At 64.7% G+C, this 21,429-nt stretch overlaps 1 protein-coding gene across 2 annotated transcripts in view; it reads right to left on the bottom strand.

Moving 5' to 3' along the window:
* The window catches only part of KDM4B (lysine demethylase 4B), a 45,679-nt gene that overhangs the window by 23,782 nt on the left and 468 nt on the right, over positions 1–21,429 (bottom strand). Inside the window, exons 2-7 of one of the 2 annotated variants that reach the window (XM_040990665.1) lie at positions 18,959–19,126; positions 16,652–16,827; positions 16,399–16,513; positions 15,501–15,694; positions 5,418–5,467; positions 2,926–3,029 (exon numbers count right to left, since the gene is read on the bottom strand). In XM_040990665.1, coding sequence (XP_040846599.1) covers positions 2,926–3,029; positions 5,418–5,467; positions 15,501–15,694; positions 16,399–16,513; positions 16,652–16,827; positions 18,959–19,099 — 780 coding nt within the window. In that variant the 5' untranslated portion in view covers positions 19,100–19,126. Of the gene's footprint in view, positions 1–2,925; positions 3,030–5,417; positions 5,468–13,990; positions 14,660–15,500; positions 15,695–16,398; positions 16,514–16,651; positions 16,828–18,958; positions 19,127–21,429 lie in introns of those variants that run through there. The other variant, XM_040990666.1, reaches the window with a different exon arrangement.

Genomic DNA, 21,429 nt, shown 5'->3' with positions numbered 1-21,429 from the left:
CTCTCTGTCAGCCTTGCAAAGAGACTGAAAAAACCATCAATCAGGTTGTACGTGGGCGGGCCCTCGGGCCACGGTGACAGCTGCTGTCATGAGGGGCCACCCGATGCCGGGGCAGGTGCAGACACTTCTCACAGACGGGGTGTGGGCAGAACTGGGCCCTGTCCTTGCACAAGGAGGACCCGTGAGGCAGGCAGGCCCCACGCTGTGCCCCGGCAGTGGGTCAGCGCAAGAGGTGGGTCAGGTGCACGGAGCAGCACTTCCAAGCACCCACACCTCAGACAGCACAGGGTCACGAGGCTCTGAGAGGTGGAGGGAAAGGTTGGGGCGCCTGCAGCTCGGGCGGGGTGCTGGGAGGGGCAACGCAGCCCATAGTGATCGGTAATGATGCAGCCCTGCCCTGCGGCCTGTCACCCAGGACCCACGTGCACACTTCAGAACAACGCCTGTAACAGGGACGATTGTGCCCGCTTGCTGTGACCCGGGAAACAGACGCTGCTTCTCGGGCAGGCGGCCGTGGGCCCCGGGCACGGGCATGGAAACCCGGGGCCCTTCAAGCCTCCAGGGCTTTGACGGGGAGCAGGTGGTGGCCCCGCTGCCCCACTGGCCACAGGGGCCACGGAGCGGGCATCTGCGTGCTTGGCAGCTTGGGTCTGGTGTGTGCGTGTGTGAGCTTCTTTGTGTTGGCATAGGGTTGGGCGGCATCCGGTGGCATGGGCACGTCCTTGCTCACGTCAGCCGTGGCTTGGGGTTCTGATGGGCACTGCCTCATGCCAGGCCAGCAGCTATGCCTCAAAGCCGGGCTTCTGTTAGTCACCTCTGACTGCCCGGGCCCGGGGCACTGGCTGTCTACACCTGACTGCTGCCCACCCCTGCTCCCCAAAACCCACTTCTCAGGTGGCTGACGCTCATTTTGTCGATCTGCGGGGGTCCGCAGGCTGCTCTGGGGACCACTGGATCTAGCGGGGGGGAACAGCAAGGACTCGAAAGCCCGCTGGGGGAGCGGGTGGCAGGAGCTGGGGGGGAGGTGTGGGGAGCGAGCCTCGGCGAAGTCGGCTTCGAGAAGTCAGCCGCGGCCTCGGAGATCAGTCAGAACGGACGCGCCTGGAGGCACGCCAGCCGTTACCAACGCTCTGATATTTTTCTTTTCCAATTTAATTAATTGAACCGATCACAAGAAGTCAGTGTCCATTAAGTTACATGTTTAAGCTCCCGGTGACAGCGCGGGGGGTGGGCTGGGTTCCTTCTACAAGATGCTGGGGGTGGGGGGTTGGGAGTGGGATTTCCTCACCTAAGGCCAGGCCAGACGGTGGCCCTCTCCCCCAGGGATCTGTCCCCCAGCATAGCGGAGCCGCCCCCCAGGACTAGCCATGGCAGGTGTGGGGCAGGACCCCACCCCCTCCCGAGAACTGAAGCCTGAACCAAGAGGCGCTGGGCTAGGAAGACGGCGAGATTGTGTTCTCATCACTGCGTCTCCGCGCCTACGGCGTCTGTCACGGCGTCACCGTTATCCCGACAATCAATTAGACGACGTGTCTGGGATGATGGATGGGCCGCGCGGGCGAGCCATCGGCGTCCCCGCCCGCCTGCTCGTCCGTCCGTCGCCGAGGGGCTCGGGACGAAGCATCCCCACAGGCTCTCGCAGAATAAATGAGGAAGTCGATGGCAGATTGCAGAAATACACACTTTTAATTATTAAAGAGCCCCGCAATTGATCTGCTTCTTCTTGGAGGAGTAAATACCATTACAGGGATTTATAAGTGGAGCGTGCGGGGCTCGTCAGCTGAAGGATGCCAGGAATTCAGACGAAGGGAGAGCCACATGCACACGGGCAGGGACGTCTGCCTGCAGCCCCTCCATGCACGCGGGCAGCGATATCTGCCTCCAGCCCCCGTGCCCCAGGGAAGCTGCCAGGCGGCGGCCCCTAGGGCTGGCTGGAGGGCCACCTGCCATCATACGCAGTCTCCCAGTGCCAGCAACTAACTGCCTCTGGTTTAAGTTCAGGTCCCTGTGGAACCCTAACCATGCTGCCAGACACGTCTGTGATGGCTTCTCTCCCCCACGAGGTACCACTCTGCGGAACGTTCTAGACCAAGCAACCAGAAAACCAGCGTTCCGCACAGTGTGTGAGCCAGGCCTGCCTGCAGTCCGTGTCACGAGCCAGGGTTATGTCGGATGCCAGCGGAGGTGGGAGGCAGCCACCTGCCCTCCCCGGGCGCGTCTCCGCTGCTCACCCCCCAGGGAAGGCGGAGGCGGCTGCTGGAGCGGCCTTTCTCGCCCAGGCCCTGCTGCGTGCAGCCTTGCTCCGCGCGGGGCTTGATTGAAATATCAGAAGCGATTTCCGACACGCTGACACTTGAGCATGCAGAGCGAGGCCTCGACAGAGCATTTTCTGGGCCTGACAAACTGCTCTTCGCGGAAACTACCAACTGGATCCCCACAGGGGGGCTGTCTCCTAGCACACCCTCATTTCCGGAAGGTTCTGGCCTGGGTCACTACCTTCCTGCCCCTTCCTAAGGGGCCTGCCTCCAAGCTGGGTGCACCACACCCGGCTGAGTGTCTCCTGGGGCCAGCCCAGCTCCTAGGTTTGCAAACCCAAGGTGGCAGTCAGTGTGAGGCCCACCTGCTGCCCACCTTCCTGGCCGGGGCCAGGGCTTGTAGGCAAGGCGGACCCCCCCTTGTAGGCAAGGGGGGCCCTGGCGCCCCCATCCATCAGTGCCTCCTGTCAACACACTGCCTGCCCTGAAGGCTGGCACAGGCTGCGATGGAGCCAGTCCTGATCTCTGGGCTCATCTCGGGCAGGAACGGGGGGCAGCATCGAGCCTCCCCTTTCGACGCCCCAGCACAGAGGAGGAGGCAGAGGTGGGGGCCCAATGCGGAGCCGCCTGCACCCCGCTGCCAACTGTCTCCCCACCGCCCCGCACGTACCCGGCTGAAGGGGATCCCGTACTTCTTGAGGATGATGGGCGAGATGAGAGTCATCTTGTGTCGCAGGAAAGCGTCACAGCCCTGCGAGCTGCCGGGGAAGAATCCTAGGATGAGAGAGATCAGGGTGAGTCTCCTGGAGGACAGGAGACCGGGCCCCGGGGCACCCATGGCCCCCAGGAAACACAGCCCGCCGGAGCCACCCCAAGGCACTGGGCACCCAGACAGGGAAGCCCTGACCCTCTGATGGGTGGGCAGACTGCACCAGACCCAGCTGGGTGGGGCCAACGCCTGCACCACTGCTGCCAGCTCCCCAGGCCCACGCAACACACAGCTGTGGCACAAAGACTCGGGTGGCTAACGCCCTAAGACCAGGCTGAGCTGGGAGCAGGGTGGGCATGCTCCTCCAGCGCCAGGCATCCTCCTTCAAGGTCACGGGTGATCTCCAGGGAAAACCGCTGCTAATGAAGGGACAGTCCCAGGAGCGCTCTGCCCCGTGCCAGCTGAGCCTTTTCCACACAGCACACCGCCCCCCACACCGGACAGAGATGGGGTGGACAGTGAGGCCTGGCCACCTGTGTGGAAGCAACCAAGCTTGCATCCCTAGTGGGGAAGCCTCTGGACCGTGGACTTGAAGTGGCTTTGCACAGTAGGGGCTCCCATCCCTCCAGCCCCCACTGACCATCAAGCTGACACACTTGAGCTGTTCAATCAGTAAGACCTAAGCCCACTGTGGCTGGACACATCCCCCAGACCTCCCAGAGGGACCCACATCCTCAGGGTGGGGTGCTCAGTCCCTGAACTGAAGCTGAGGAACGCTCACGGCTCAGGCTGTCCCCAGGGGCCAGCCCCTCGGGAGGCGACAGGCTGCTGTGGCACCTGCTCACTAGGGCTCCTGGAGTGATTGTAGTAACTGTGAACGGGAGGAAGAGGGGCCGGCACACACTGTGAGGTGGACCTGGTGGACCTAGAGGTCCCAGGGTCTCCAGGGCCCCCAGTCTCCCTGCTGCCAGATCCACGCCTGCAGACTCGAGGCCATGGACACGAGCGTGGGAGGGGTGAGGCCAGTGGCTGAAGGGGTGCTCCGGGACACACCTGCCCCATAGCGGCAAGCAAGGCCCCTCCCGGAAGGCCAGGGCCCCTGTGGGGTGCGTGTGCACACACTGGGCGGACACGAGGGCATGCACCGAGCCGGAGACTCGAGGGCGAGGTTCTGGGATGGCTGAGCCCGGAGACTCAGGCACTCCCATTAGTTAGAGTGCGCCTGCCGCCCAGCCCCGGCCGCCTGCCCACACTTCCTCTTTTAAATGCGCCGTTTAAGTGGTTCTCATTAAAGCTCTAATAAAGGCACGCACTCCTGGTGATTTGCACCGAGAGCATCAACCCCTCGCAGCTCTCCCAGCGAGCCCATCCGGAGGCCGCCAGTCCATCGCGGCCATCTCCTGAGGTTGGTGGCGACATCGGGGCTGCAGCCCCAGGACAGGCCTGGGGTCATGCCAGGCTTCCTTCCCAGGCAGGGCTAGGGTGCCGGGCCTGTGCCCGGGAGGGTGGTACGGGAACAGCCTGGCCAGCTGGCTGAGGGTGTGTGTGTGGGGGGCGAGGTCCTTGCCTCCATTTCCTAATGCTGAGCCAGCACCCCCAGCTGGGGCCGCCTGGGGAGGTCTCGATTGGAGCCAAAGAACAGAGAAGGGTGGCGCCTCTAGCCGCCACGGGAAAGCAGGTGGGCGAACCTGGCTTCTTCCAGAGCCTCCAGCACTTTATAGACAAGTGGGACAGGGCCCTGCCATCTGCTGAAGGCTGCCCTTGCACCCAAGCCCGCAGGGCCCTCACAGCCCTGAGCTACACAACCCTGCTGTGTCGCAGGCACCCACGGGCACACGCGCGCCTTTCCAAGGGGGCAGGTGCCGACGGGGCGGGGGCTGGTCCAGGGTCCCTCCAGCAGCCCTGTCAGGAACCCTCAGCGGGAGGGGGCAGTGCCCGGGGAACTTGGTGCCACCACAGCCCAGATGTCGGCTTCTTTCCCAGTCTGGGCATCTGCCGTCACCCAGGCGGTCCCTGTTCCTCCCTGCTTCTCCCTGGACAGGTCCTAGGACCCCATCACCTCCTCCTCTCTGCAGTGCTTGCGCCCAAGAATTCCCACAAAGACGTGAGCATAGCCTGCTGGCGGGGGTTGGCAGGGACATTTGCAAAGGGCACCCAAGGGTAGGCAGACACTTGCACAGGGTTTAGGAGTGACCCCCTCACCAACACACACACACACACACACACACACACACACACACACCCTGCTGCAGAAGAACCAAGCTCTAGCCAGGCCCAGAGCCGCCGCTGAGACCCTGGGAGGCAGGTACACCACGGCGCCCAGGGCCCAGGCATTGGGAGACGTGGCAGCCACGACTCCGAGCACACACCCACTCCCAAAGGAAGCCTGCATGGGCAGCCAGCCTGCCCGGGGTGTCGCCAGGCCGCCCTGCCTCGTGGGCACAGACACTTACCAATGGCCAGCCGCTCCAGGCGCTTGCCGTGTTCCGGAGGGATGGCGTACCTATGAGAGAAGGGAGGCGCATGAGACGTGGGCTGGTGTGGCCGCCACAGCCTCAGGGAGACCTGGCTGGATCAAAGCTGAATTGTAACTGGCCGTGGGCAGGGCAGCAGGAGGGGATTGTGGAGGGCAGGGGTGCCAGCGGACAGAGGAACAAGTTAAGGCCGCCGACTTGGTGCCAGCAGTGACGATGCCCCCCGTGCCCTCACGGTGACAGCAGAAAACCTGCTGGCTGGGGCCCCCAGATCCCTGGGCTGGGAACTTCTCACTCCCCTGCCCGCCAGGTGACACTCCTGGCAGGTGGTACCTGGGGACACTGACGCACGTACCCTGTGGTGCCCAGGACAGCCCCGCCCCAAGGACTGGTCCAGGCCCAGCAGCCACAGTACGAACCCAGCACCACAGTCTCTCCTGCCAGCCCTCACGGCACGGGACCCGGGGCCTTGGAAACTACCAGAAGGAACCAGCCACTCCAATCAGGGACCTGGTTTTTTTTCTTTCTTTCTTTCTTTTTTTTTTTTTTTTTTTTGTTTTTACTAACAGCGGGTGGGGGAGAGAGAGAGAGGCTGAGGCGAGCATGTGGTCTTCCGTAATCTTACCAGACACAAATAATTAATTTCTGGGCTCGCTCCCAGCGCCAGCCCCCGACAGAGGCGACCCAAAGCATCTTCAACCCCTCGTTGCCAGAGAACCGGCCCCATATGGACAAAGCTGAGGTCTTCCCAACAGCCTTTTATCATTCACAGCCCACTGATAACAGCTTATCCCAACCCCAGCAGTGTGGCAGGATTAGCGACCCCCCCTTCCTGGTCAGCCCTGTCTTCGGAAAGACCCCAGGGAGGTGGGGGGCCTCGGTGGGGGGGCGGCTGCATTAGGACTCCAAGGCTACGGTGGTGGATGCCATGTCCCAAGCTACAATGCTGCTTTCACTTAATTACCGCCTGTAATTGGGAGTTGTAAAGATAAGATTAATTGAATCTGGTGGATGTTAAAAGTTTAATACATTGGAACGCCGCTTCCCCCACTATCGGAGCGTACAGACTGCGGGATTCCGGCTGAGCGTGTGCGACAGCGGCCCCGTAAGGGAGCGTGAGGCCCTTGGCGGGAGGGGTGGGGGATGGACTGCCAGGCTTGTGGGCTCTGTGCCTCCCGCCACCCCGAGAGCCCGGTGGTGACGGGCGAGGGCCACACTGCACTGCCCAGCCCACCCGAGGCGGCCCACCCGAGGTGGCCTACCCAGCATTCTTTGAGCAAGGTTCCTCAGTCTAAGCCACGGCTGCCTTAGGCCTGACAGCTGCTCCCTGTCCACATGGAGCTGGAGCTGTTGGGGGACCGCAGTCAGCAGGTGTCATGGAAAGCCGTGATGGGCGGGAGAGGATGCAGCCAGCTGGACAACCTTCCTGGGCCAGTGGGCAGCAGGTATGATGGCCCCTCTCTCATAGGAGAAGGGTCCCCAGAGCACGGCCTAGGGGGACTCCAAGCAAGCATGAAAAGCTAGTGTCCAGTACCCGACTGGGGTGCTTCTGACCTGTGGCTGTGGTTTGGGGCAGAGGGGTACAGTGGCTGCTGACATTGAAATGTGTGCTCGCTAAGCAGGCTGGAGGCGTCTGGCTCCCATGAGCCCCTTCTGGAGCCATAAAGAGCGGGTTCCTGTTTATAGTCACTTTACTACGAGATCAATTTGCATTGCCGCTCCCGACCCCAGGTGGCTGGCACTTGTTGGGCATTTGCACCCACAATGGAGTGGGACGATGGGCAGCACCCCAGCTGAACTGCCCTCACCCACATGGCAGCCTCCTGAGTCCAGGGTGGCCCCAACCTCTGTGGTCTTGCCTTAGGCACCACGTTGGCACTGTCCTGAGCCTGGGGTGGCAACTGGCTGCCCTCGCAGGCCAGTGGTGGGGAACCGGCTGGGTCCTGGGAAGGGAAGGCCAGCGACCTGGTGTCCTCTGGGTGCTGGGAGATGGACGGGCAGGCAGGGCAATGAGGAAGCTTCCAGCAAGGCAGGTCATAGGGTGGCCAGAGCCAGGGAGAGGGCAGTCGGTACGAGGCTCGCTCCCCTGGCATTTTGCTAAGTCAGTGGTTGGAGTGGCACAGTGCCTCGAGAAGCCAACGCAGGTGCAGGGACACACGGGCAGCCCACGTGGTCTCACCCCTCAGCCATCAGCCCCGCAGCTGCCCTAAACTGTCTCCTGGTTCCCACGCTTCGGGCACTTCCGCAAAGCCTGCAGCAGAGCGGGCAGAGCGAGGCATGGCTCTGCCCGCACGCGCCACGACCCAAGGCGGCCATGCAGACAAGACTGGGCAACACGGCCAGGTCAGGGAGAAGACACGAGTGGGGAGACCAGCTTGGAGGGTGGTGCCCCTGAGGAGGGGCGGCCGCCATGGTCGGGGAGGGGTGGGGGGCGGGGGAGGTCTCCCCGGCCGCCACGCAGGATGCTATTAATAGTGTAATTTTCTTGGTGTTTTGTTTATTCCCCTGGAATGGCTTGATGGATGTGAGTAATTATCAGACTATAAAAGCTAGCAAATGTGCTATTTTCTATCGCTCTAAATCATCAAACAAATAAAGTGTGAAACAGCATTTCGGAATATAATTTTCCCCTCTAATGGTTCAGAATTATTACCGAGAACAATGGGGGATAAGTAAGCCAGTGCCCGTGGGTTAAGATCCAGACAAGTGTGTCGGCGAGAGGGACATGAGCGTGGCCGGCCGGGGGCAGGACCTGCTCGGGGAGCAGCGGCTCAGGGTTGCCACACGCGAGGCACCGGCCAGCCGATGGCCATGGGGATGGGAAGACAGGTGGAGTGGGTGTTGTGGTCAGGGACACAGGGAACCCTGTACCCCCAACTTCACTCGCCCCCTAGTGGTCCTGTCGGTCAGGGATCTAAGACCCCACACCGCCTGCTCTCCACCATGGCAGTGGTCTCCCGCTAGGGACTCAGAGCCTGTAGGGGGGTCTTGCAACAAGGAGAGAGGTGCCATGCCCTCAGCACCCACAGACCCACACGGCTTCCTGCTCCGGAGATTCGGGGCTGCTGCGGGGCCTGGGGCTGCCCGGAGCCCTTCGGAAGCACCAGCTCAGCCCGCCGCAGGCAGGCAGGGAGAAAGGTCACTTTACAATGTCTGTCCCGCCAGGTCACTCAAACAAGCAGGCCGGGCCGACGCATGCCAAGAGCAACCCAGAGCCAGTCACCCCTCTGCGGCCCTGGGGACGGCGTGGTGTGGAGGCCAGACTGCCGCAGGCCTCGGTATGCGTGCCCCTGCGTGCTGTGCTCCGTGGGGCCAAGTGGGAGTGCGAGGCTACAGGCCACTCACTCAGGACCAGGGAGCTGGCTCCCCTGCCCCCAGGGCCGAGCCCCAGCACCCTAAGGACTCAGGTCACAGGAAGCTACAGGCCACTCACTCAGGACCAGGGAGCTGGCTCCTCTGCCTCCAAGGCCGAGCCCCAGCACCCTAAGGACCCAGGTCACAGGTGCCCTCTCTGCAGCCTGCCCGCCCTCCAGCTCAGGGCACAGCACCCACCCAGGGAGGCCTTCTGAGAGCAGAGCCAGCCTGTGCCAGAGGCACGGGTCACACCTGAGGGGGTTCCTTCCCGGAGAGCAGAGGCCACACCCAGGCTGCCTGGACCTGGACATGACTGACCCTGGCGGGACTCCAGGCACATGGACCCACCTGGCACACCCAGAGGCCACTGGGCAAACAGGGGGACGTGGGGCCCCAGTTTCTACCATGACCAGGACTCAGCCCGCTTGCACAGCTGTCCCGAGAGCAGCAGCCTCCGGCTGGCACCGAGCAGGGACGTGCCCCGCTCCTCCGGGGACACCCTAGTTGTATCTGTGCGGGAGGGCTGAACGCCGCGACACAGGCACCGTGCTCGGAGATCAGTCGGGCTCCGCTGAGGTTTGTTCCCGGGAACGCGCGTTATCTGAAACGCATCATTTCATGGGACAACGGGCGCTGGATCGCCATCCCCCACCAGCCGTGCTGCGACTGCTAAGAACGCCATTTGCACGGCCGCACACACCGGGCCAGCAGTCCTGGGAGCGTGCGGGCGCAGGAAGGGGGAGGGGTGCCAACCAGCACTGTGAAAGGACAGGAGGAGGCCTGGCATGGGGGTGGTGGGCAGCGTTCTGGGCATGGTGGCTGCTTGAGGGCCCCCTGCCCGCCCTCAGCCTCTGCTGACTCGGAGATGGCTCACACAGCCAGGCACGGCCACTGCCCTTCCCTGCCTGCTGCTCTCCAGTGAGGGGCGGGCTCCTGGTATGCCCTGTACAAAGCCAAAGGGCAAGGGCCTGACCCCAGCCCCGGGGTCACTGCAGGCGACAAGACCAAGGTCACAGCCTCACAGGTGCCCGCTAGTTGAGGGTGTTCCTGTGGTTGCCCGGCAGCAGGGCAGGGCAGGGCAGGACAGGGGAGGGCAGGGCAAGGCTGGGCAAGGCAGTGAAAGCCAGGCCCTTAACCACTGGCAGCCCCTTTGATGGCGTCAGCTCCTGCAGCCCCCTAGCTCACTGCTTCTATCCCAGGCCGCCTCCAGCGCCGTGGGCACCTGTGCTGGGGTCTCCCCAGGCTGCCCTGCCCGGAGAAGGGCGTGGGGGTGGAGGGACCAGGCCAGGACAGGGACCAGGGCCACTGGTGACCGAGCGAAAACCCAGCCAGGACCTGCTGGCAGAGGAGCCCCTGGGGATTGGGGTGGGGGGGCCAGGAACGCAGCCCCAGCCTGGGAGTTCCAGTTCTGTTTGGATGTCTACCCCTCCCGGAGGCCGTGCCCCAGCTCTGGCATCGGCAGGGTCGTGTCATGTTCACACAGTGTGGGTTAAGCAGGCTCTGCCGAAGGCAGCCCGACCCCAGCAGGGAAGCTGCTAAGCAAGGGCCATTAGCACCGTGAGCCAGGGCCTGCCCTCTCCCCACCTCACCCCTGCTGGATGGAATCGGAGGTGGGGGAGCCAAGATTAACAGCCTCTCCTGTTCCCAGCCCCCTCCCACTTCGCCTCCCTCCCCCACAGCCTCCGCTCACACAGGAAAACGGAGTGGCCTGCGGGGCTGGGGCGGCCCTAGCCCTGATTCACAGCGCCTGCATGGCATGGGGGGGACCAAGGGACAAGCCAACAGACGGATGCAGGGAGGATGCCTGCGATGAGTGCTCCCACGCTCCGCAGCCAGCGAGCTCCTGCTTCGCACAAAAGCCCATCTGCTCCACCAGCCAGCAGCCCTGGCTCCCCCGCACGCCCCGGGAGGAGCGGCTGCACGCTCCCTCCCAGAGCGACACCCAGCCCCGGCCACAGGCGGACTTCCCCAGAACGCCGCTTGCTCTGTCTGCCTCGAGCTGGGCACCCTGCGCCTCCTGCGTGGACAGCGCACCCCGGGTGGGGACTCTGGCCCCATCCTGCACTGCCAGGGGCTTCCCCCAACCCCACCTTGCGGGCTCCCAGGCCCGGTACTGTGCGTGGGGGATGTAATGAAAGCCCCCGGCTCACATACAGGGCTGCCCCATCTCCTTCGAGGTCCAGAAGCCCCCCACCAGGCTCCTGCTTTTTTGCTGCTTGGTCCCCACCAGAGGACATTTCCTAGCCTCCCCCTGCACCCCACTCCTCCTGACGGCAGCACAAGAATGACCCTGCAAGCCACGCGTGGGAGGAGGCACCCGGACCTCCCACCCCCACAAGAGCCCCACTGAAGCTGCTGGGAGGCCAGGGCAAAAGGGGCTTTGCTCTCCCACTCCTTCAAGTCCCTGCCAGCTTTCACCAACCAGGTGCCGCCCCGCCCCAAGGGCACCTGCAGGCAGGGGTTGGGCAGGCAGGCTTGGTGGTCAGCCCAGGTCCCACGCCTTCCAAGCTCTGCAACCACAAGCCCACGCTGTGGCGGCTGCGACAAAGAGGCCACGTCCAGTAGTAGCCAAGGGACACTGCCATGGCACAGGAGCTGGAAGGGCAGTCCACGTGGGCTGCTCCACACTGCCTTGCCACGGAGGAACAAGGACTGCAGAGCCCGGGCCGGCCACGCGGGGGTGCTGGCGGGACTCGACACCCGGGCACCATTTACTGCACTCTGTCCTTGTAAGGAATGCTCACTGAAGGACTGGCACTGCAGGGCAGCGTGACAAGCCACCGCCTGCCTGCCTGCCGGCGACAACAGACCTCGCCCACCAGGGGACCTGCTGGGGCTGAACACGTGGTGGGGGCACCCTGGCCCTCGGCCCATCCTATAGCTGCACCTGACCCAGAGGGACCTCTCCCGTGGGCTCCTAGACTCCAAGCCGAGCCAAGCCGGGGCGAGGCGGGGGCATGAAGGCAGCGCACCCTGTGGCTGAGTGCCTGGGTTCAAATCCCGGCTCAGCTCTTAACTCCCACTTCTCTGCTAACATACACCCCCTGGGAGGCAGTCGGTGATGGTTCAAGTCCAGCCCATGGGAATTGTGTGGCCTGGAACCTGGGCTCCCGACCTGGCCCAGCTGCCATGGACGCTTCAGGTTCGCTGTATGGAGGTAAACTACCTGTGGCAGGTGAGCCTAAAGAGAGAGTCCCACCGGGGGATTCCAACCCTGGGATCCCGGAGCAGGGACCCTGCCAGCTGTTAGGGTCCCACAGTGCTCTGGGTTGCGTGGCAGGAAGCTCCCACCGCCCCACCCCAGGGAAGGGGAGCCGAGCAGCCCGCGGCCCCGCTGGCAGACACTCGCCGGAATGTTCCCATCCGTGCAGCGTGGGAGGCGGGCACCAGTCTGTTCTGTTCATTACCATGTTTTTCTGGTAATTAAAGTATTTTGTTACAAAAAAAAATTTTTTTCACGTGGTGGGGGACCCCGACACGGCGCCCCCTCGCCTCGTGGGAGCAAGGCCTGTGGGGAGCACTCCCTTTTGCGGTGTGGCCACCCAGCCTAGGGGACCTTCAGTGGAGCGCCTGGCCAGTCCCCCAGCCTGGCTAGGTCAGCAAGGGCTCTGGGGGACCACCACATCCTCCGGGGGCGGGGAAGGGAGATGACATGCCTGCATGTGCCTGGCCACGGGTTGGGCTGAGCAGGGGGAGGAGGAAGGCTCGGCCCCCTGCCGCCCCCAGTGACAGCCCAGCGTGCGGGGGCCACTAACCCTCGGGGGGGCCAGGCTTGGCCCCTCTCACTCCCAGCCCACGTCACCTCCTTGCAGCCCAGCTCTGACGCCACAGCGACCTATGCCTGAGGAGCTGGGCTTGGCCACGGGGCGTGGAGGGGTCCCTGTGGACCCCCCCCCCGGCCCAGGACCTCCCACACGCTCCAGGGCCCAAAGCAGACTTCCTCTGGAGTCCTGTGTGCTGTGCCCCGGGCCTCCAGGTGCTGCCAGCAGGGAGGCACTGCCCCGTGGGCTGCCCCGAGGCCCTCAGGCAGCTGGCTCCGTGGCCAGCCGGGGCAAGCAACCACTCCACCTGCAAGGCCAGAGGGGGGATGCCTCGGCAGGCCTGCACGCAATCGGGGAGCAGCCCCCTGCACCCCAGGACAGCCTATCACACCCCTCCATCCAGGTGCAGTGCAAGCAGCCCTCCACAGCCGGTCAGCTTCTCCTTCTGCCCCACATCAGGAGCCCGGCGCTGAGGCCTAAGTGCACAAGGGTATCCCCGACAGCCAGAGGAGAAGCTGCCAGTCTCACTCACAAGCACAGCTGACGTCAAGAGGAAGTCGGGGGGAAGGGGAGGGCTCAACTGGCTAATCCTCCCCCGCCAAGAGCCAGCATCCCATAGGGGCGCTGGTTCGTGTCCTGACTGCTCCACTTCCCATCCAGCTCCCTGCCTGTGGCCTGGGAAAGCAGTGGAGGACAGCCCAGAGCCTTGGGCACCTGTGTGGGAGACCTGGAGGAGGCTCCTGGCTCCTGGCTCTGGCTGGTTAGCCCAGGCCCTCATGAACACTTGGGGAGTGAACCAAAAGTGGAAAATCTTTCTCTGTCACTTGTGCCTTTCAAATAAATAAATCTTGTATTTAGATACATATATTTGTACACACACACACACACACACACGCTGCCAAGATGGAGGATACTGCTGCCTCCGACCCTGCCTGACACGTCCAGGGACCTCCCGTGGGTGCTCAGGGCTTCGTGGACACGGGTATGGGGGCGTCAGACCAGCCTGTGGGGCTCAGCCCTCCCGGTGGAGTGCACAGCGGGCAGAGGTCAAGGCCGCGGTGCAGACCAGCGTTCACGCACACGGCTGTCCCAGCCCAGACCCCTGCGCCCCCGCCCTCTGTGGGGGCTTCACCTGGAGAAGGCCCCTTCCTGCACTCCCAGCCACCCTCACCCCGGGCCATGTTTCCCTGGGTGCTGCCTGTGCGGGGCGCAGGGGGAGGAGTGCTGGGACACCCCGTGTCTTATCAGACACCTGACCCCACTTGGAGGCCGCCACCCTGCTGCACGCAGCCCTGCCAGCCGGAGGCCCCACCCCCACCCTGACCCCACGGAGCGAGCAGGTGGCACTGGGTCCTCGCTAAGATCCCCCACCCAACCCCCTGCAGTGGCCTGGCCTTGCCCAGCACTGCCCACCTCAGGCCTGTGTCCCCTAGACGAGTCTCCTCACCCAAGGCCCGTGAGGCCAGCCTGCCCGCTAGGGCCGGCCGCGGCTGGCTTCCTTCCTCCTGGCTTTTCACGGGTTTTGTTTTGTTTGAAACAGCGATTTTGGGGGACAAGGACGTGTGGTGCCCCCTGCTCCTGCAGGCCGACTCACAGCTCTCCTGCCCTCGCCAGCCCGGGGTGCCCACAGCCACATCTCCAGCGGGCTGGAAGGACCTGGGGAATGGCCAGGCCGAGCGGAAGGGCAAGAGCGCCACCTAGTGGCGCTTGGGGGGCAGGACAGGAGCCTGGCCCCTCCCTCCACACTGCAAGGCCAGAGTAACACGTCCACACCGCAGTCCATACTGGGGTCTACACTGGGGTCCCCAACACACACACACACACGTGCACACGTTCCCACGCGTATGTGTGACTGTGGCACTGGAACTGGAACGCCACCCCATGGGAGATGACCAGCAGAGCCCAGGCCACAGTGCATAAGAAGTCAGGGGGCCAACAGTACGGCCGGCCAGCCAGGACAGCGGGAGAGGCGGGGGCCGCTCAGGAGTCAGCAGCTCACACGGAGCGGGGCGGGAAGCAGCGTTGTGGGGTTCCTGGTGCTGCCGCCAGGCTGGGTGGGATGGCCAGTATGTGACAGCCACAGCATGCATGCAGGCCAACAGGCCACTGGAAGACAACACACAGCACAGCTCCCTGTCAAGGACCAGCCATGAGGCCTGGAGAGTGTCCTGCCCCATCCCAGCTCGCGGGGACCCTGGGGTGCCAGCCACAGCTCCAGGAGGACCAGCCGTGAGGCCCTGGGACGCCCTGCGCCATCCCAGCTCGCGGGGACCCTGGGGTGCCAGCCACAGCTCCAGGACAGCCGGGGGACCCGGGGTGCAGCCACAGTCAGGAGGACCAGCTGTGAGGCCCTGGGACGCCCTGCCCCATCCCAGCTCGCGGGGACCCTGGGGTGCCAGCCACAGCTCCAGGAGGACCAGCTGTGAGGCCCTGGGACGCCCTGCGCCATCCCAGCTCGCGGGGACCCTGGGGTGCCAGCCACAAGCTCCAGGCACACGGAAGTGTTCTGCTGGAAGATCCCTGTCCCTCCCCCACCTACTGGGAGAAGCAGCTGGGCCCCACCCACCTCACCATTCAGCCCCGCCCACTCACATCCAGCCCCGCCCAGTCTAAGTCTGGCTCCCTCCAGTCCGTCCCCGCCCACTCTGGCCTCAGGCCCCGCCCACTCGCGTCCAGCCCCGCATGCCTCCGGCCACACCCCCTTTGGTCCAGCCCCGCCCCAGCCTCAGGCCACGCCCCTCCTGACCGGCCCCGCCCTCCTGTCTGGCCATGCCCCGGCCTCAGGCCCCGCCCCGGCCTCCGGCCACACCCCCTTTGGCCCAGCCCCGCCCCAGCCTCGGGCCCCACCCCTCCTGTCAGGCCCCGCCCCGGCCTCAGGCCACCCCTCCTGTCAGGCCCCGCCCCGTCTCGGGCCCCGCCCCTCCCCGGCCCCGCCCCGCGCGCTGACCAGGATTTGGGCTCCCCGAAGTGCAGGTAGTTGATGCTGTACAGGTCCATGTCCTCCGTGTGCCAGGCGAACGTGGTCTTCCACATGCCGAAGTAGAGGTAGGGCGTGTTGACGCCCTCGATGATGGTGCCGCACTCGCGCTCCACCATGTCCAGGATGGTGTGTAGGTTCCCGATGTTCCACTGCGACACGTCCTGCGGGGTGGCGGGCGGACGGGCGGTCAGGCCCGAGGCCACCAGGCCACCAGGCGACCATGCCACCATGGCACCATGGCACCGGCGCCCCGGGGCCGGCGAGGCGAGGCTCTGGAGGCCAGCACGGGACCTTGCACGGGATGCTCGCTTGGGGCCCCCGCTGTGGGCACCTGCATGCGGCCGTGCCACCTGTGGTGGGCAGCACGTGGGCGACAGACGTCCCCCCACCCAGGGGCCAGGCCCTCACTTCCCAAGGTCGGTTTATAAACCAGCAGGCCGGGGCCTGAGAGCCGGCACTCACAGGGACACATCTGATGGAAGCCCTTCCAAGCCACACGGGGCATCCTGTACGGGGGCAGTGCCTGCTGGAAGCTGCGTCGGGCAGCAGGCCCATCAGAGCAGCCAGACAAGGCCGGCGCTGCGCTCACAGCCAGGGTGCCCCAGGGTGGGGACAGGGCAAACACCCACAGGGGTCGGGGGGACGCAGGACAGCACACGCGTGGGGTGGGGATGAAGGGTCGGGCGACGAACCAGCCGGCCCGTCAGGACAAATGCCACCACGCCTTCTCCCTCTGCTCAAAGTCTCGGCGATCTGGAGCCCAACTCAGTTCCCGCTGCCCTCCCTCCGCACGACTGCCACCCCCGGGCCTACCCTCCCCACAACCGCCCCCCGGCACCCCAGACATCAAGCGCTGGGCTCCCACCTCGTCGTACAGCGAGCCGCTGATGTCGGCCCCGTAGATGGGCGACACGAAGGTGAGATTCTTCCAGTACTTTCGCTCTAGGTCGTCGAAGTCCTGGTGCCGCGGGGTGCAGTACCTGGGGACAGCCACACCGGCGGCCGGGTCAGGGCTCTGCTCGGGGCACCCGTGCCCGGCCCCGGGCAGCCCCTCCTGGCTGCAGGGAGGAGACGGGGGCAGCGCAGGGAGGCACCCCAGGCAGGCCAAGGCCACGTACTTCTCGCTGTTGGCCAGGCGCCGGTACTCGCCCACGGTCATGGCCTTCTTCTGGATGTTGTACTGCGTGAAGAGCCCCGACTGGCCCGTGACCACCTGCTGGATGGGGGCCGGGATCACCACGTCGTCAATGTCATCGTACGTCTGGCGCGGCTTCCATTCCTTAGGGGGGATGATCTGTGGGGCACAGGCGGGGGAGTTGGCGGTGCCCGCGGCCCCCGGCCAAGGCTGACCGGACACACTGCCCAGGCCCACCCGCCGCCTCACTCCCACCCACCTACAAGCAGCCTGGGCTGGGCCCGACGGACGCCAGCAGCCGAGAGCTCCTTCGGGGGTCTCCCACGTGAGTCCGTGAGCCAGCAGCCCTGCTGTCCCCAGGGTCTGCCGGAGCAAGGAGCCCAGGTCCACCCCAGCACGCTGGCCTTGGCCCAGGCACCTGCTTCCCACAGCAGACGCTGTGTGCGTCCGTGCCCTCCAGTGGCTGCACGGGGCGCTGCACACAGCCCTGGTCCAGCCACCAGTCACGTCCACAGTCGGCTTGGCCTGTCCACCGGCCACTGACCAGAACCAATGCCCTGTGTGAGCAGCTCTCAGCTGGGGTCACTAGGCTGTGTCTGGGGACATCTGTGGCTGTCGGCACAGGGGGAGCCCCTGGCACGGAGTGGGGGCAAGCAGGACCACCCCCCAGAACAACCCTGGTTCCCCCAGTACTGAGGGCTGAAGCGGCTCCTTCCAGCTGCTGCTGTGTCCTCCCACGCAGCGGGCATCTGTCTGGGTGCCCGTAGCTGGCATAGGCCTCATAGCCAAGGGCTGACTGCTGCCACCACGGCCCTCATGTGCCCAGCGCCTGGATCTCCTGCTTCTAGACATTTCCACAAACACGGACCAGCTCCACACCCCCCAGAGGCCTCGGCTGACCGGACCAGGCAGGCCCACGGCAGTCCTGTGCGGGCGACTACAGGGGGCACAGCTGGAGACGCCAGGCGTGCCCGCCCCTCCGAGCGTGCCATCTGGGGCCATGCGTGGGATGCGTTGTCCTCGCTCGACCTGTGCGACCTGTGCGAGGCAACAGGCCCAGCAGGAAGAAGGTGTGAGCCGAGGCCTGTGGGGAAGCCCTTAGGGCAGGGGGCAGCCTCATCTCCCCCCACTGGGATCCGAGAGGAGGCCCCTGGCCCGGACTACCAAAAACCCCTCCAGAATGAGACCTGAGGCGTGGGGAGGGGCAGGGGGCAGCGTGATGGCTCAACTGGCTAATCTCCACCTTGAAGTGCCAGCGTCCATATGGGCACTGGTTTGTGTCCCATCTGCTCCATTTCCCATCCAGCTCCCTGCCTGTGGCCTGGGAAAGCAGTGGAGGACGGCCCAAAGCCTTGGGACCCTGCACCCACATGGGAGACCTGGAAGAAGCTCCCGGCTCCTGGCTTTAGATTGGCTCAGCTCTGGCCATTGCAGCTGCTTGAGGAGAAAACCAGCAGAGGGAAAAATCTTCCTCTCTGTCTCTCTGTAAATTTGCCTTTCCAATAAAAATAAATACACCTAAAAAGAAGAGACCCGGACATCCCCGATGCACACCCGGGGCCCGCAGCTGGCCCTTCCCGCCGAGCCCCTGACCGAAGCCAGCAGGCAGAAACGGGCTGGCCTTCAAGTCGACAAGCCCGCCACCAGGTGGGATGGAGCTCCACCCCCTGTTCCGGCTGCAGGGACTCCGCCGGCAGCGGAAGCCCCCAAGCCCGAGCCCACACCAAGCCCCTCTGCGGCTGCTCCCAGCCCAGCCCCTTGGGGACCCCCCAGAGCACACGGGCGGGGAGCTGACCAGGACAGCTGACCACTGCCCAGCACCCTGGCATGGATGCCCGTAGCCCATCCCCCACTGTAGCTCCATCAGGCCCTGAAGGTCTTTGGGGGTGAGTAATCAAATACAGATGTCACCAGGAAAGCCCTCCCACTCCAGCCATGGACACACACACACACCGGCCTAGGTGGAGGGGAGCAGCTGAGGGGGACAGCTGAGGGATCCCCAAGGCTCACACAGGGACAGGAGGGCCCATGGGAAACAGATGGAGGTGCCCGGAGCTGGGCAGATGCTCCTTGCACCTGCTGGGGTCACTGCGTGGCGGGAGGAGGGGTGCACCCACACGACTGCTCACCATTCTCCTGCCTCCTGGCTCGCTCACGCGTGACGCTTACCCGTGCCCCTCCCTGCACCCCCACATCTGTCCCCTCCATGATACGAAATGCCCCCAGCATCCAAGGAACCTCCTGAGCTGAGCAGGTAACAAAGACACCCCGAAAACGGAGGGGCACCCACCTTGGCCAGGCCCGCCCGGTGGGCGCCCTGCGACTCGATGTAAGCCACGTATTTGTTGAAGTCTTTGAACTCCTCCATGGTGGGGCGGAAAGTCATGATCTTACAGCTGGGGTTCTGCGCCCCGTGGTCCTCGGACCCCATGGCGGCGGCGAGCGGGGACCACGACGCCTACAGGGGACAGACAGGAGAGCGCCTGAGAACGAGGGTGGCCACCCACAGTCTCCGCCCCTCCGCGCACCTGCAGGCCGGGGCGGCTGGAGCTAAATCAAAAACAGAGGTGGCCTACTTCCCAGAGCCGGCGACACCGGCAGAAGCCAGCAGGGACCTCAGAAATACAAGCTTTCCTCGCCTGGGGACGGTCGCTGGCAGCAGCCTCGAGCCGGTCCCGTGTCTCTGGCCTGCAGCGGGTGGGGGCTCAGGTATTGGTCTACCTGCAGGGAGTAGAGCCCGGACCCCGGGCAACAGTCTGTGACTGGCCATCCCGGTCCACTCCTGTCAGCAGCGGCGTCCAGGGCTGGACAAGCCACGGCAGGAAGTCGGGGATCATGGTCCCCCTACAACTTCACGCGACTGGCACCATCGGGCACCAGCGGCCCCTTCCTAGGCCAGCCTGCAGGAGGCACTCTGTCTCATTGCCCCATCCCACAGTCAACAAACACTCGCCGCTGCGGGCACCAGAGGGCAGCACTACCCAGGAATCAGGGCAGGCCGGCTTCTCCAGTAGGGTCATCCCTCCTCTACCCAGGCCCCCCTCTTCCACCTGGGGCACCTACTTCTCCTCCAGCCGGGCCCCCCTCCTCCAGCCGGGCCCCCCTCCAGCAGGGCCCCCTTCTCCAGCGACAAGGCACCTAGAGACATGCCACTTTGGTTCTTCGGCCCTCTGTCCACCTGTCCACCCTTAAGCACCCCACCTCCCACTGGGGCACCCGGGGCAGGTGCTGGGACAGCTGAGCTGATGGTATAGGAGGAGCCCCCAGGAAGCACAGAAGCTCATGGCCAGAACCCACGTACAAGGCCCAGGCCTGGGGCACCCATAGAGGCTGCGTGTGCCAAGGACAGTGGGTGACTACACCCGTGGGGGACTGACCAGTTTCTGGAATCTGGGACAGGTGATCATCTCACAGAAGGGTGGTCCCAAATACCCCCTCTTCTCCCAGGAAGCCACCACTGCCAGAGCCCTGACCAAGCCCTCAGTTCCCAGGGTCAGCCAGACCACTACCCAGCACCGTCACCCAGGCCATAGCCGGGACCTGTGCTCACTGCCACCCATGGCCTCCTGGACCTAGGGAGACCCCCACACTTCCCTGCTCCCAGCTCAGGGCTCGCTCTGGGCTGCTGTGTCATCCAGCTGCATGAACGTAGATCTCAGACAGCCAGGAATGTGCTGTGGCCTGTCCCACAGGTGAGTGACAAGCCCCAGGCCCCACCCACCCCTCCCTGGGAGTCCCAAGAGAAAGCTTCGCCCGCTACCCAGCTCTGACCCTCGGGCTCTGAGGCCGGGGCCTCCCACTCCACCTGGCCGCCTACACTGGGAGGAGCCATGAATAGCTGGCCTCTGGCACACGCCTGCCCACTGCCCAAGGCCAGCAGGTAACAGGCGAGGGCAGAGCCCGGGGCCCTCCTGTGCCAGCAGCCATGAACCCTGGGCAGAAGTCCCCAACGTGGCCTTCATAGACCAGGGAACTCCACACACCTCCCAGGCAGGTGTGCGCCTGCGCCTGGCGAGCAGGTGCACTTAGCCCGCCCACGGGGGACAGCAGGCAGGTGGCGCAATGGCTGGGCAGGCTCCCCGGATCCTCCACTCCCCTGCCTTGGAGGCACTCCCTGGGAGACCTGGATGCGGCCCCAGGCTCCGGGCCGTTAGGCGCAGCCCTGGCCGTGGCACACATTCGGAGAGCGCGTTAGTGGATGGCACACCTTCCTGCCTCTGAATCTGATCTTTTCAACAAAGAAACAAGGCCAGACAGCCCGGTGATCGGGTGGGCCAATAATTCGAACACACACACACACACACACACACACACACACACACACACACACCTGCCGGGGACCCCAGCACACCCAGCAAGGCTTTGTAGAGGCTCCCGCCTGCGCTTCCAGGACCCCCACCCCCATTCCTGCCCACGGAACTCTGTGGCCACGGGCAGGCACCTTCCTCCCTCTGCCACAGAGCTGGCGGTGCCCTGAGGCCAGCAGCTCCGGACTCTGGGAGGGTGAGTGTGCCCGCCCCACGGGTCACTCGCAGTCCTGCCCCAGGCCGCCACTGGCAAGGAAGCCAGAAGTGACGTCACTTCTTCCTCTCTCAGGAGCATTCCTCGCAGCCTCCCACTGAGCTGTCTGTGGCGTGGCAGGTGGCCACGGGGCTAGTGAACGGCATGTCTGTCCAGGGCATCTCCTAGAGGCCAATAGCAGGCCGGAGCTCTGGGGTGCACCACCTCTACAAGTTGCCCTGCCCACACACACACACGCAC

This window comes from Ochotona curzoniae, unplaced genomic scaffold (assembly GCF_017591425.1).
Source record: "Ochotona curzoniae isolate NIBS_2020 unplaced genomic scaffold, NIBS_Ocur_1.0 contig_605, whole genome shotgun sequence".
Taxonomy (NCBI): Eukaryota; Metazoa; Chordata; class Mammalia; order Lagomorpha; family Ochotonidae; genus Ochotona; species Ochotona curzoniae.
Note: the sequence above shows the minus strand (reverse complement) of the source record. Positions and strands in the feature narration are given on the sequence as shown.